Source organism: Melospiza georgiana, chromosome 14 (genome assembly GCF_028018845.1).
Source record: "Melospiza georgiana isolate bMelGeo1 chromosome 14, bMelGeo1.pri, whole genome shotgun sequence".
In the NCBI taxonomy this organism is placed as follows: Eukaryota; Metazoa; Chordata; class Aves; order Passeriformes; family Passerellidae; genus Melospiza; species Melospiza georgiana.
This window is the reverse complement of record NC_080443.1, coordinates 13180175-13196218: the sequence shown is the minus strand read 5'-3', so window position 1 is coordinate 13196218 and position 16044 is coordinate 13180175. Positions and strand designations below refer to the sequence as shown.

General features: G+C 48.0%; 1 protein-coding gene across 2 annotated transcripts in view; it reads right to left on the bottom strand.

The window, feature by feature from the left end:
• The window catches only part of GNAO1 (G protein subunit alpha o1), a 141318-nt gene extending 134581 nt beyond the window's left edge, over positions 1-6737 (bottom strand). Inside the window, exons 1-2 of one of the 2 annotated variants that reach the window (XM_058034318.1) lie at positions 6176-6737; positions 6046-6088 (exon numbers count right to left, since the gene is read on the bottom strand). In XM_058034318.1, the coding sequence (XP_057890301.1) occupies positions 6046-6088; positions 6176-6293 (161 nt within the window). In that variant the 5' untranslated portion in view covers positions 6294-6737. The remainder of the gene's footprint in view (positions 1-6045; positions 6089-6175) is intronic. The other variant, XM_058034319.1, reaches the window with a different exon arrangement.
• Positions 6738-16044: the final 9307 nt, after the last annotated feature.

The window sequence follows — 16044 nt, the reverse complement described above, 5'->3', positions numbered from 1 at the left end:
TGTCTCTTTTTCATGCTTCACCCATTTTGACAATCTCCCCCATATCCCACAGGTAAGCACCCTGGAGAACTCACATCAGGTATGAAGTTGTATGCCAGACAAATGGGAAAGGATAGACTGAAGAGGAAAACCACAACCTGCTTTAATTTGTTACCTAATTCATTTGTCAATCTAATGTCTCTTACAACCTCTGGGTTAGCCAAGCCATAAAACAAAACAGATCCCTGGTTACATTTGTGCAGCAGATTTGTCTCTTTCTTCTGAGCTCATTAAAACAACTGCTTTCATCTCATTAGATTGCTAAAACATTTCCAACAGGACTAGATGTGTCATGTCAGAATATGACAGGCAAATTTCTTTTGAGGTTTTAAAACTGGGTTGGAAGAGGAGAAGCTATGCAGTTCACTGTTGTCACTGAAAGATATTTTTAATTTTATGAGTCCCTAAAACAAGAAACAAATTAAGATCTGTCAAGGAAAAAGAAAAAACACAAACCCAAAATGTATTCCATCTTGCCTCCTAATATTGTTACTGCTTTTCTCTCAAATCTCTCTCAGTCTAATAACAAGAACTTTAAATATAAAAGAAGGAACTACGGTTGTTAATGTTTTGGCACAATTAAAAATCCAAGAGGAAGGAAATAAATGCTGAAAACATGATTAGTCTTTGCAACTACAAGCCACAATGAACAGCCTTACTCTCCTCTATTCCCAGCTCTTATTCTTGCCTGCTTCAGGAGCAAGCTCCCTGTGCTTTGCCACTGCAAATTGTGGAACATGACACCCACAGCATCCACAGATGCAAGAAAGCATCTGTGAAGGTGGGGAAAAACGTTGCTGTGAGGAGAGAGCCCCCTCCTACAGCAGCCTCCGCTGGGATGATCTCTGACACCCTGGCAGGAGACCCTGCCTTGCTCAGGGTGGGTAACACTGCCCAGCTGCCATCCCAACATCCCAGAGCTGCCCCAGCAGGCAGTTTGCTGCTGCTTTCCCTGCAGGTTCCACTGCCAAAACAGCCCCACCAGAGCCTCCTCCCTGCTGGTCCGTGTGCCACACGCACGGTGCCAAATCCGCACCCGCGGCAGAGAGCGCTGGGGCAGGTGCTGGGAGAATGGCACAACTTCATTGGGAAGGCTGCAGCCCTTTCCCCTGCTTATTGAAACCCAGCTCAAATTCTGCCCAGGTGCAGCCTGTCGCTGCCCTACTTTGGGCTTTAAATCACAGAAACCCTGGAAAACAGCAGGAGACAAGTAAGGATGAGGATGGCTCGGCCTGACCTGGTGCTCCAGTGAGGTTTGTGCCTCTGGGCTGCCAGCTCCCACCATGATCAAACAGCTCCCAGATGGAAGCAGAGCCGAGTGGGGCTCTGCACCCAGTGCCAGAAGAGCTGTGCTGGGGAGTGGGACAGACCATGAAGACACAGTTTGCAGCCCTGTCCCTGGGAAGATGCTGCAGAGGCGAAGCAATTCTGTGCTGTTAGCCCCTGTGGGGTGAAGTATTCCTGGGGGAAGGGGCTGCAAGTGTGAAATCACTAAGGATTTGAGACACAGACATGCAGCAAAGAGCACTGAAGTGGGTGTTCACAACACATCATTTCATTTCAACGGCATTTGGCATCAAATTGCTGCAAAACCAGTGGGCGGGGACTGCTTCTCACTGAAGAAGTTCATTAGATTATAAGTAATTTGGTTACATAGAGAGCAAGTAGAACCTGGGGCTGTTTTGAGGGGCTTTTTGAAAAAGGTCAGAACAATGTATCAGCCGGCTGTTGGGACTGATGGCTGCTGGGGAGAAGATAGTAGATATTTCAAGATAAACACTGTATACTAGTGTATTTTTCTCCTTATTGTATATTTCCATCCTTCTCATACTTAACATAAAAGACATTTTGTGAAAATGACTAGCACGGCAGAGAAGCCTATCAACTGAGTTACTGCCAGCACTTCTGGTGAAGAGGCACATAGCTGCTCTGGAGGACATGCAGGGCTGGAAGCTCTGGCATCTTGTGAAAAGGAGCTGGACCCAATCTCTGTGCCCAGCTCAGCAGGGGACAGAAGCTGCTTCTGCAAAAGCAAAATCCAAAACCAAAACCCAAGCCCCGAGATTTTTCCTGTGGGCAGGTGAAGCCATGTCTCCTCTGGAGTGCCACACCTATTGCTAGCCCCTTGTTTGGGAAGGTGAAATATTGCCCTGGCTCACCAACCAGAACAGTGGCTGCTGAGTAGGTGGCAGGACATTGTTTTTGAAGCCATGCCAGCTAAGTCAGCCTCTCTGCGTAAGCACCATTAAACACTGGGTTCCCTGGAAGCCTGGTGCTGAAGGCAGTGGATGGTGTCCCCACCCGAGCAGTCCAGCCCTGCTCACCACTGGATTGTGTCACAGATTTAAGTGCCATGCTAAGCAGTGAGAGATAGAGATATGCTTGGTGTCCTGCTCTGCTGAGGCTTCTGATGAACAAGCATATTCACCAGAGTTTTAAGTCCCCACAAAAATATCCTAAAATAACATCAGTCTGTATTTCATGCTACAATCCAGGTATTACAAAAAAAGAAGATTATAAATTCCAAATTCTGCATCTGCTCAACATTTATTTGAATACACAAGATCTAAAAAATATTAATATCCATTGCACTCCTATATTGTGAATTTACTGAGATAGGGTGGTGTGAGTGGAAGATGAATTTCTCTTGTCTGGTAACTCTCACCATCTAGCTTAGATTTTAAAGGAAAGCCTGAGCTTTGCTTGGTTACAGATGGTTTTTAGATTAAGCTGAGTGAAAACAGAATCTGGACACAGCCTGATTCTGAATGCAGTGGCACACTCTGGAGTCTCATTGGCTTGCATGGCACAACCATGCCTTTCAGAACGGTTCCTCTGACTAGCTTGGCTCCGACCCTTCATTTTGAGGCATGGGTAAAAGCATCTGGACTGCAGGACTGGTTGTGAAAAAATACAGCAAAATTAATCAGCCAGGGTGGAATAGTCAAAGTGCAAGGCTGAAGGGTGTCAAAACAACCATGGGAGCTAAGAAAAGTGTCATTCCTAGCCTGTATTGCCACTGTTTAGGATGTACATACCAGACTCCAGTTCCACCTCTCTGTCATTCACCAGTACCTCTTGGTTTGATCGATAACCCCCCATTCACCAACTAAAAGGTATCTCCAAATATTTCCACTAAAAAATCCTGAATTACGTTTACAAATCCTTATCTACATCCTGGCTACACTCTCAAATTACTGTAATTTCTAGTTTTTCTCCTGCTACCTAACATTTCGAGGACTAACTGGGCAGTGTGTAACCTCTTCTAGTCCTATGTAACAATGTCTGCTCTCTGTTTCTTTGTCTTAGCATTCTCCAATCTGCCTCTAGATTCCTGTGCTTGTTTCAAAGCAATATCCAAGTGTGAAGCTGCTTGAGCCATTCATGAGGATGAGATTTATTATCTAGAAGCACACCAATAATACAGTATTAAAAAAAAAATAGCACTCTTTCATCAAAATCTAATGAACATGCGATTTAATCTTTATTAAGAATTCATTAGGTTCTCAGCAAGGCTGTCTAATGGAGCCTGACCAGGTGAAATGCTAATGCCTAGATTATATTTAAATTAATTTTGGGCAGTGTTGGTTTCCCCGTCGCTCTCGCGGCGCCCGCGGCTGCGCGGCTCCCTCCAGATGCTGCTGCCGTGCTCATGGCAACACCGCTGTCCCCACCCCGGCCTCCGCGCACTCCACTGGAGTTTCCACACTCACAGATGCCTCCCAGTTTCCAGCACTGTGAGCCCATCCATCATAGCAGCTTCCTTGATGTTTTTACATTAGGTACAAAGCTGCAAGCTTGGCATGCTTTACTTTGAGTAGTTTTAATGAAATGCATGTGTATATATATACATATATATATACACACACACACACAAAATGGGTATATTTCAGTTCTCAATATACCAATCTAGTCCAGCAAACAGGTTATTATCTTGACGTGATTTGCTTCAAAAAACAAGAGCTCTGCTCTTTGGAAAACAAGAGTGATTGTATGCTTATTGTGTAGCCAGTGTGGTCACTGGCACCCTCCTGCCTATGGGCTCTACGTGTGCACTCTGCTGTTGTAGTTCCTACAGCCTCTCCCTTCAACCAAAACCCATCGCCCGCCATTCCAGCATGCTTCTGCAGAAGCAATTCCTAGAGATTAAATAATTTATTGGTGTTCATCTGCAGCGACATGTCTCCTGATCCACCTCCTGCACACAAACAAGAGCAAACCAAACCTACCCCACCCCAGACCCAAATCAACTGTGGGGTTGAAAGGGGGAAAAGCCCCCTTTCAAACAGTGAAAGGGGATAATCAGAGCCTCTACAGAAGTAGGGTACACAAACGTCAGTGGGAGAAGGCATGGACACCACTGTGCACTAGAGGCAAGTCTCCTCATAATGAGACCTCCCAGCCCCGCAGCGCCTTGGGAGAAGCACAGCCTCAGGCGGGGATGATGGTTTCATTGAACCCCCGAGGGGTGGGCACAGCGGCCACGGAGCTGATACAGAAATATCCGGGTCACCTGCTGAACCACCCTGCCTGGAGGGAAGCTGGGCTGAAGGCCCAGATCTGCCCCCGTGGTGCACACACATGCACACACACATGCACACCCACATTCACACACACTCTCTCACACACACTCATACACACAGGCACACACTCACACCCATATTCACACACACTCACACACACACTCATACACACAGGCACACACTCACACACACACACTCACACCCACATTCACTCACACACACACTCTCTCACACACACAGAGGCACAGACTCAGACCCACATTCACACACACGCACACACTCACACCCACATTCACTCACACACACACTCTCACACCCACATTCACACATGCACACACGCACACCCGGGGCGGCTACGGGAGCTCAGGGCTGCAGCTCGCGACGGGCACGGGCCCCTCTGCTTATCCCGGAGCCCATCAGGCTCCTCCCGGCCCCTCCGGAGGCAGCCGAGCGCGGTTCGAGCCCCCGCCGGGCGCTGTCCAGCACGAGCCGCCTGAACGCCGCGCCGGGAGCCGCCCGCGGCCCGGCAGCCCCGGGTCCCCGCGCCGGGACCTGCGCCCCGCTCCCCGCGTCCCATCCATACCCCTCTGCGAGCCTCTGCCCCTCGCTAAGCAACCCCGGTCCCGGGGGGGCCCCTCCCAGGCACGGATCCCTCTGCAACCACCAGCATCGCAAAGCGGCAACCGCTCCCAGCTGAAATCCAGACCCTGAACCAGCGCCCAGGCTCGTTCCGTGATGGCGCCCGCCTCCAACCAGCCCGTCATGTTTGTAGCGGTGGGAGGACGGGGAATTTCATTGTATTTTAATTTTTTTTTAAAAATGGGTGGGGGGAGAATAGTCGCACCACGGGTGTGCCTCCACCTCTATTAGCCTTCCCTTCACCTGCTTTCCTACGGGGTGCATTTACACGAGCCACGGGGATGCTTGGAAGAGACCTTGCGGTGGGGCTCTTCACTGCTGTTTATTACACAGTTACACCTAATTAAACACAGAAAAAAGGGTGTGGGAAGCCCCAGCGAGGAGCAGAGCCGAGTACCATAGGGAGGCTCGGATCCCAGAGCAGGAGAGGTTTGAATGAGATGAATGGCCAAGCTCGTCGTTCATTAATTAAAAGAGGAAGGTACCAGCTCAATAAAAGGGGCTTTCAGCGACAGGGAGCCTTGGTTTAAATCCGCAGAGCCGGCAGATAACACCCCGACATTAAGCTTAAGTGACAGCGGCTCGCTTCCCGGGGACATCTGCGCCGAGGGGGAAGGTGGGCAACCGGCCTCGCTGCACGGCCGCCGGGGGCGAGGCCGCGGGGCGCCGCTTCAGCACCAGCGGGCCCTGGACAGCGCCGGGAGCGGCGGCGGCCCCGCCGCGCTGTGCCTGCGCGGTCCCCTCAGGTAAACATGGCGCCCGCGGCCCTCGCTCACCTCCGCGAGCCCCCGCCCCGCTCTCCCGCCCCGCACCGCCGCTCGCTCGCTCCCCCCGCGGGACTTACTTCATTTGCTTCACGATGGTGCTTTTTCCCGACTCCCCGGCTCCTGTTGGAAAAGAGATGAGGTGGGATAAGCACGGGGGAAGAGGAGGAGGAAGAGGGGAGCGATGGGGGGCGACCGGCGGGTTCTCACCGAGCAGGAGTAGTTTCACGTCTTTGGCCGCGCTGATCCCGTCCTCCTTCAGGTTCTTCTCGATGGCCTTGCTCCGCTCCAGGGCGGCTCTTTCCTCAGCACTCAGGGTACATCCCATGGCGGCGATGAAAATTTAAAAAAAAAATGAAAAAAAAAAAAAAGGGGGGAGGGGGGATGCAGCCCCCGCCGCCTCGACTGGCTCCCGCGGGCAGAAAGGAGGAGGCGGCCGGGGGGCAATAAAAGAATTAAAGCAAATGGCCGTGAGGCTCCGGGTAGCACAGCGCCTCCGCGGCGGGGCTCCCGGCTCCCTCCTGCCCCTCTCTCCCCGCGCCCGAGCGCTCAGTGCATCCAGCGGGGCTGCAGCGGGCACGGCGAGCTCTTCCCGGCCGGGAGGCGGAGGCGGAGGCGGGGGAGGAGGAGAAGGAGGAGGAAACGGGTTGGCGGCGGGGGAGGGTGCGTCCCTCTCCCGTGCTCCCGACTGTCGCTGTCCCCTCCTCGGCGGGCGGCGGCGGAGCCGAATGGAGGCGCGGGAGCGGCGGCGGGCGGGCGGGCGGGAGGGAGGAGGGAGCGCGGGGGCGCGCCTGGCTGCGCGCTCCCGCCGGCCTCGCCCGTGACGCGCGTGGCTCGCGCATGCTCGGGGCCGCCCCACCCGGGCCCGCGCCCGCTGCCCGCGGCGGGGCCGCCGCTCCTCACGGGCGGGGGTCGCGGCCCCGGGGCCCGGCCCCTCGCCTGTCCCCGAACGGGAGAGGCCGCGGCTCGGGCTGCTGCTCCCCGTTCCCGGTGACTCAGAGCTGGGGTCTGCCTTGGTGGAGGGTCTAAAGGGGAAGCCGTACGAGGAGTGGCTGAGGGCACTTGGCTTGTTCCGCCTGGAGAAGAGACTGAGGGCAGAGCTCACGGTGGGCTGCAGCTTCCTCTGGAGGAACAGTGCAGGGGCAGCACCGATCTCTTCTTGCTGTGACAGCGCCCGAGGGAACGGCTGCAGTTGTGCCCCGGGGGAATTAGGTTGGATATTAGGAAAAGGTTCTTCACCCAGAGCGTGCTTGAGCCCTCGAACAGGTTCCCCAGGGCAGTGATCACAGCTCCAAACCTGGCAGATTTCAGGAAGCATTTTGTCAAGGCTCTCAGGCACATGGTGTGACTCTTGGAGATGTCCTCTTCAGGGCCAGGAGTTGGACTCCATGATCCTTGTGGGTCACTTCCATCTCAGGCCATCCCACGATTCTGTGGGAATGGTGCAGTGCAGAGCTGAGTGTTGGGGCTGTGACAGCAGTGTGTCACTTGGGGCTGTGACAGCCAGTGTGTGTGTCCGTGGGCACTGGGCTCCCCTGGCACTGCCCTGGGCACTGTGGCGACCCTGGCTCCCCACATGCCCTGAGGGTCCCCACAGCTGCTGCACCCACACCCTGCGCCTGTCCCCATCCCACAGTGCCGTGGTTGTGACCTGGCTGCCAGGAGCCCTCTGGGAGCTCCGCACAGTTCAGGCACTTTGATCAACACTTGCAACGTGAATCGTTTACATGCTCCGTGCAAAGCATCAGGTTTCAGCACCATGTTGGATTATGTTTTCCATCAGTGTAATTAACAGATGGTTTGGGTTTTTTGTGCTGCAGTGCGGTCACAGACCTCACCAGATGACCTGCCTTCTTTTCATAACCATTCCATGACATCTAACAGTGATTTAAGAATTCTAGTGAATTAAAGTTCCACAATTTTCCTGGCAGGTTTTGCCATTTCACAAGGTTGGAAAAGAGAGAAGAAAACAAGTGTCAACAAGGAAAATAAAATAAATTGAACTTTGTTTAAAATGCTTTCCTACACGCCCAGACAAGTCACAATATACTCAACTTTAATCTATAACATTGATTGATATGTGACAATCTAGCTATAAAAAGATCTAGAGAGGAAGGAAGTATTGAGCACAGCAAGGTAAAATGCATCAAACTAAAATGAGGATAATCAAGGATTGCTACCTGATCCATGGAAAGGACACCCACCATTTCAGTAAACAAGAAATCTGCACAGGGAGGTTTGATTGTTTGGAAGTAGATGTCAATGCTGAGGCTGCTGATTTCGCCTCTAAAAGCCACTCCACCTCTCTGCCAAAAAGCACCCAGCTACAGGAGGCCTGACAGGAAATCCCTGTGCTGTGGGAAGGAAATGCAGGGCTGCCCCGCAGGCCCTGGGGAAGGCAGGGGCTGCTGTTCATGGTGTTGGGTGTGGGTGACCAGTGCTTACACTGTGTGGGTTTTCCTCTTGGGACCTCTGCTCATTGCCTCCTCTGTGATTATCTTACCTGCTCTCCTGAGTTCACCAGATCCCATTTCCAGGACCATTTCCTTAGGGGTAGAAATATCATTTCTAATAGCACTTATAGTATTTGAAGCATGAAGTCACAGGCACTTTCCTTCCAGGCAGCCATCATCTCCTCCCAGTGCTGTTTCTCATTCCTTCTTCCTCACAGAAGATGTTCTTCCCATTTTTCCTCCTGACTTCTGAAACAAAAGGGAAAAACAGGACATGAGGTTAATGAGGTAAAGAGGGTGTATGAAAAAAAAGCAGACAAAAGAAATCAAAAGGTAACTCAGTGTGTTCAAAGACCAGTAATATTTACTACACATTTGAGAGTTAATAGGTGCAGTGTATTTGAATTTTGGGTAATTTATTTCTGGAAGCTCAGGGGACTGAGATGGACAAGCAAGCCTACAGCATGTGTTCAGCAGGGAATAAATGGAGATGGGTGCGGTTACAGAGCAGTTCCTGCTCTTTCATATTCGCACAAATCTCATGTGTAAAATCAATAGGATCAGAATTTCAATCAATAAGTTTCATTTCAATGGTTCTAGCCAGAGGGAATTACAAAAAGTGCCGTATAGAAAAAGCACAATGAAGAAATCCAGAGGCAGTGTCCTCATGAGATGGCTGCATTTTCTTCCCATCTCCTCCAGCAGCTTGCCAGCCTTGGACTCATATTGGGAAACTCTCCAGGGGTTTTACTAAGAGAATTAGTCTTTTGTATCAGCCTCTGGCTACTCGTTATCTGACAAATTTGTAGCCTGAGTCTCCTGCCATGGAGAAAATTATTTCTCTTCTTCTTGACCAGTGTGGAGTCTGCAGTCAGCCCTTTGTCCCATGAACATCCCCATAGCTAGACAATAATCTGCTAATTTCTTTCTTAAGGGAAAATCAGAAATTGGCAAGTCTTCTCCTTGCTCTCTCAGCTCTCAGAAAAATTCAGGGGAGCAGCTGTGAAATTGAGCCATTTCTGAGCCATTTTTTTCCTGCTGCTAACTGAACAGAGCTGATGGAAACTTTTCTTTCAAAATTTTCTTAGAGGGAAATTTAATTTTTTTTAAAAATCTGCTTATTCATGGCAGATGAAATTCAAGAACATGAAAGAAAAAAGGTTGCCTCCTCCACCAAACAAAATGCATTCCAGCCTACTTGGCTTTTGAGATAAATATATTGGGTTTTGTTGCTGAAAAAGATGTTTCCCTTTTTCAGGAGCTGACAGAACTCCTCTTTTAATAAAAGAGGACTGGTTGCTGGTAGTAACAACTTCAGATGAAAATAGGCTTCTTTTTTTTCCCCCTTGTAAATGAGAGAACCTCTCCATTAAATGTGGAGAGGAGGAACTTTCTGGCTATTCCTTCAATTAAACTCTTTCATCAAGGTCCATAAAGAACTCGCTTGTTTCTGCTCAGACTGCTGTCTCCCAAACCTAAGAGTCAGCAGTGTATTTTAAGCAAAGTCTTCATTCTCCTGTATCTGATCTGTGCCTCAGCAAAAAACAGCTTCTTTCTGCAATCAGTTTTCAAACATTGTGCTAGGAAAGTTAATCAGATAGTAATTTCTTTAAGAAGTGAAGGATGGTAACAGAACTGATGGATGCCATTGGAAAAGACTGTGCCAAAGTCAGATATTGCAGGGCAGATGACAGCTTTATGATCTCACCTGAGTTGTCTTATCCTGGCTGCTTCCAGAGTGGGGAGAGATGACCCTTCCAGCACACACCACCATCCTGGGCTCTGCTACCCAGCTCAAGGGTTTGTAGAGTGCTCTGGCCTTCCTCCCAGAATCACAGAACAGTTTGGGGTGGAAGGGACCTTTCAAAGCCATCTAGTCCAACCCCTCTGCACGGAGCAGGGACAACTTCAACTGGGCTATGTTGCTCAGAGCCCTCCCCAGTCTTGCCTTGAATGTTTTCAGGAATGGAGCATTCATCACCTCTTTGGGAACCTGCAGTTCCCTCAAAATCAAGCATTTCTCCCTTATATCTAATTTAAATCTGCCCACTTCTAGTGTAAAACCATAGTTCTTCTCTTATTGCAACAGATCTTACTGAAACGCGTTCCCACAGCTTCCCAGTCTGGAAGAAGCCAGGAGGTAGCAAAGAGGGATGAGAAAACTCTTCTGTGGGCCTTGAGAAAGTCTCAGAGCTACCACAACACTCCCACCAGCACACCAGAGTTGCAGTAGTATTGGAGGGAATGCCACATTGGCTCCATCCCTGTAATTAGTTGATATTGTGGGAACAGCACATCCTAGAGAACTGGTGGGTGGTACGAGGAGGGAGTGGGGCAAGCCCAGAATGGTGTGGCCATAGGAGGAAAGCTGCAAAGCTTTGCAGCTCCTCTTTTCCCTCCTACTTCAGGGTTGTTGTGTCCAATGTATAATCTTATATTCCTTCGGTGTGGTTGTAATGTACATGCTAATGGAACAGCCACCAATCCCACGGAGAGATAGCGATGCACTCTAGCAGATCTCACCATTAGGAAGTTTTGCCCGGATATTCAGCTTAATTTTTCATTCTTTAAATTGATGTCAATTACCCCCCAGCTAAACCTAGTTATGCAGTGGAAGACAGGTTTAAAATACTGCATGATCTCACTAAATTGGAGAAATGGACAGAAATCAATACAATGAGAGGCAATAAGAACGCCCATAAAGGTTAAGTGGTTGATGGGGGAAGGATTAATGAAATGCACAGATACTAGGTTAAATTGCAAATATCCTTACTTCACTCTTACTCACTCCATACCCCACAAATGTGTTCTACTCCAGCAAATCAAATGAGGAAGCACCTTAGAATTTGACTAGCGATTTGCAGAAGTAGAGATGAGTATTAAGGGAAGAGATGGTCTAGGGTGGATTTATTGTGTGGAAAATTGGCTATAAGACAAGAGTGAGACACCAAGAGTCAAAAAAAAAAAAAAAAAGTGACCTGTTGATAAGAATATGACCTGCAATATAACTGGTGTCAAGAAGTGAGTTGGACAGCCTGATGAAGTCTAGAGAAATGCAAAAACCCCTACTTTTGTTGTTAGTTTTTCATGCCTGTCTGGTGGCCAATGATAACTACAGTACCTGGGAGTCACTGACAGTTCCTGTCTTGAAATTGGGTGAAGTTTTTGGGCTAGGGCTTATGGGGTTAACACATTTCAAGGCAGAGGGATACAACAGCTTGTCTTCAAAGTACTTGGAACCAACCTTAGAAAGTTTTCTGTTCAGGTCTGTCATGCCACGGAGAGAAGAACGGGATGTATTCTGAGGAAAGTGACAAATGCCAGAGAGAAGATCTGCAGGCGGAGCTGAGGAGAACTGCATGTACCAGGGCTGGAGGAGGTCCTGGGGCTGGTCTGTCTACCAGTCCCAGAAGACAGCAGCTCAATGAAAGCACTGCTCTGTACTGTGGTTCAAACCAATGATTTCCTGAGGATCCACATCAGTTTCTGCACAATAAAGTGTTTTTAAATATAAAGGTTTCTACTACTTATTGTGAAAAGACATTTATTGTGTGGCCTGAAACAGGACACTACCTAAGTTTGCGAAGGGTCCCAAGTTATGGTTTCTCAAAGTAAGAAAGAACTTGTCAATAACCCTTAATGTGGTGGGAGCTTCTTTCTCTTTCCTGTCTCTTTCCTGCAATGACTTTCAACTCCCATATCTACGGAGTCTTTGCAGGGTCCATGTTTTCCATTTTTAATGGTTCAGGGACACATGGTGGTTAAAAGATTTGTAGGCCTACAAATAAAAAATCAGAATAGGAATTATTAAGTCTTTTGCTGCTGATCATTGAGAGGAAATCAGTACAGATTCCCTCATGGGTATTTTCATTGTCTGGGACAGGTTTACATAGTGATGGGCTATTTTCTTCCCCTTTATCTGATCCAATTTCTGCCTGTATGGTAGTGCAGAAATTCGTCCTTTGATGGTGATGGGAGAACCTAATGGAACAGGAATGAAAGCAGGGAAGAAGCTAACATCTATCCACTTTCCCCAGTAAGAAATATGGAACAGCATGGGTGATTCAGCAGGTGCACCAGTAACATTGAAAAGCCACAAAACTGAAGCTATGCAATGTTGTCCTTCAGGCAAGGGTGAAATGGTGCCAAAAATGAGACAGAGAAGCTGCCCCTGGCTTGGAACTTGATGATGACAAGAATCAGTCAGCCCTTTACTATTCCTATTTCCACAACATCAAGGGTGATGATTTAGTAGGAATTAAATTATTCCAGCCACAATCCAGGAGTGCTGGTTAGAGGCAAGGTCTTGATTACTCTGTGTAGGAAAATCAGTCATTGCTTGGTCTTGGTGAAACTGAGCTTAATCCTCTGCATTAAGCATTCAAGCTCAGACATGCAACTGATTGCATGCAAGTGTCATTTCATTCAGCTACTGCCATCACATGCAAGACTTGGATAGACAATTCAAGCAGCTCCATTTACAGCACTTCAGGAACATTCTTGTTTTTATACAAATGCTATCCAGAAACCTTGCAGCTCTCATTCACACAAGTAGGCCTGATGAGTGATCTTATTGAGGAATGCTAATTCAGTCCCTGAAAATATCAGTGTATACTTATAAGATTCAGAGCTCTAAGAAGCTAGCTCCAAGTACAAATATACCATCAGTTACATACAACTCCTTCACTTTTTATCTGAAAAAAGTCTCAGTTTTTTTTTTTTTTTTTTTTTACAGAATTAGAATTGTTTTTCTATCAGAAATATCTGTTAAAATATGAAAAGAAGCATTGGCTCTACCAAGTGTTGTTTCAATGTTATGCAGTGCTTCCTGATTCTAAGTACTGATGTGATTCACAAAGGCTGGCTTTAGCTGACAGAGGCTGTAATCAGTGGAGAAAAAGAGACACTCCTCTGGAGGATGAATACCAGGAATCATCTCTCACCTCTGATTTTGAAGAGAGCCTACAGTCTGGCTGTCCTTGGCTGAAGCTAACCTTCGTGAGCATCCCTCACAATGCCCTCAGACAAGGACTTGCTTTCACTGGGAGGGGATGTGGGAGAACAAATTCTGCACATGCAAAACAGGCAGTGGTATTCTGAGAAGGTCATGTTGGGGGAAATGACATCTCGGGCAAGCATGAAACAGTACCTGAAGCAAACTCTGTATTTGGAGGATCAGTGCACTCACTTAATATCAAAATATTGGCTGGATGCTAAACCTGATCCAGGTTCAAAAAGCAGAAGAAAACAGTCCTGTAGAAAAGATCCATCAAAGGTTTTTAAATACAGAAAAGGACTGCCTCTGGCTAAAGTTGTCCCCAGGTGACAGACTGCCAGGAGCATGAGTGCAGGAGGAGAGGCTGCAGTGCTCTCTCCCTCCTGGTGCAGCCTGCACTGGCCTTGCAGAGAACTGAGGAGGCTGGGCTGGGCAGCTCATCACTCTGCTGTGCTGTGCCTTCCTTACCCACTGAGTTTGGCCAGCAAATACCATGAAATTGCCAAGAGCAGGTTCTTGCCCTGGGAGCTGCTCTTGGCTGTTTCTCATGGCTTCACTAGGCAGCAGTGAAACTCCCCTTGATTTCAGTGATGTCAGAAATGGAGCATCTGGCCAGCTCAAGAGACTTCTACATTAATGACTAAAACATTGAAAAATGCATGGTCACAGCATGAGGAATTAGATTTCTGTAGTAGTTCAGCTTGTCTGAGATATATTTCATTGTTGCCTGGACCAGAAGATCCAAAAATTGGCAGAAAATGCTTATTCTGTGGCTGAAGAAGTGTTTTTCAAATGTGCTGCATGAGTTCTCTGATTTCCTAACAGAATTGTGGCCAGGAGGTTTGTGTGTGGGGTGGGATCTCTGGCAATTGATAGTTCACATGAGTATTAAGCTGGCTGCCACTTGCTTTCTCAAATTCGTGGAATGTAGTATTCTTTTCTTCACCTCATTTACTGCTGAAAAACAATTACACTGAATTTTTAAACACCTGTCCTATTCCATCTTTCAGCAGGAGGTGACATGAGACACAGGTAGTCCTATAATTTGGTGTTCTTTTTGGGGATTAACAGATATGTAAATATAAGTTATTAATATCTTGTTGATTTTTTTAAACCTTTGAAAAAATTAGATGATCCATTAGCATACACATAAGGATGGCATTTCTTTCTACTCTCTCTCCTTTTCTTTGCTTGATATGAAGAACAAAGTAGGTCAATGAGAAGGGTTTTTTAAGTACTGAAGATGAATGTGGTAGGACTTACCCTGTGTGCAGAGCTGGAAGTTGTTTGGAAGAGAAAATATTCTGGCTGTATGTAAGTCCCCTGCCTTCAAGAGGCTGATGCCAAGGTAGAATTAAAATGTGTTTTTGCTAAGAAAGAAAGGATCCTAGCAGTTATTTTTTCTTTCTGATGATAATCAGTGGTCATTGAGGGTTTGGTGTGACAGCTGCAGATCTCTTCTGTCCCAGGACAGCCCTGACCTGCATGAGCTGAACACCAAAGGCACATTTTGGAAAGCCACCTGCACTCCTGGCAGGAGGAGGGTGGTTCAGGAGGGGTGTCTGACAGCTCAGCACTACAAGTGTTATCAAGCAAATAAAATGTGCCTCCCACACACATCAGCCCTGTCTACTTTAGCATGTGATTACAAAATAATCAAACCAAAGTCCAGCAAGGAACTGAGGATATATCCTGGGCAGTTTTGATACAAAGAAGTAGTGAGGTCATTTATTTCCTCTATCCATTGTAGCAAATGGGTCATACTGGCTGGCTGGCTTGGGAATAAATACAGTTTTAATCTCTTAACCAAGTCTACAGGAGATCAGTTTCAGTGAATGCCAGCTAAATGAAGAGATATAATGGATATATTTGAGGAGAGAAAAATCTGCTTGCAGAGTGGCTGGGCTGCTGGATGAGTGAGTTGCTGGGCTCACCCTCCATTCCTGTGTGCCCAGGCGAGCCAGAGGATTTTGGGAATGATCAAACCATGGGAAGGCTGCACAGCGGAGCACCCCTTGATCACACCATTCCAGGAGGAGCCCAGGAGGGGTTCTTGGGGTACTTGGTCACCATCCTGAGCCTTCTCTGCTGAGCAAGTGGCTTCCCTGGTTGCTGGGTGATGGCAGCACTGAACAGCAGCACAAACACATGCTTGTGTTGCTGGGCTGGTCCAGGGCAGGGGCTGGTAAAGCACAAATCTCTGCCTGTTTTTCTCTTTCCATGTAAGAAGTTCAGCCCCATGCCTTGCTCTTGGGTCCTGGTCTCTGCTTAGCCACAGTGAAACTGCAGTGTGTTTTCCTGTGCCATATAAGACAAAAAGGAAATTAGGCTGTGCATTACTACCAGGAGGGTCACAAAGAGGAGAGGTCCCCAAATCCTGGATGCCCTCTGGAAAGTGGCTGCTCTGTTCTCTGAAAATCCTTTTCACAATTTCTGTTACAGTGCTGTGGATAAATACATCCCAATTCCTCAAGCATTTGCTCAAGTTGCAGTAACAGGGAACATTGCAGGGAACAGAAGAACAGGGCACTGAATCCTTAAGTATATAGAGACTTATCAGGAGGTATCTAAGTTCCTTGGGTTATGGCCAGAGCAGGACATGTAGGTCCCTACTCTCTCCCTCCTAAAAT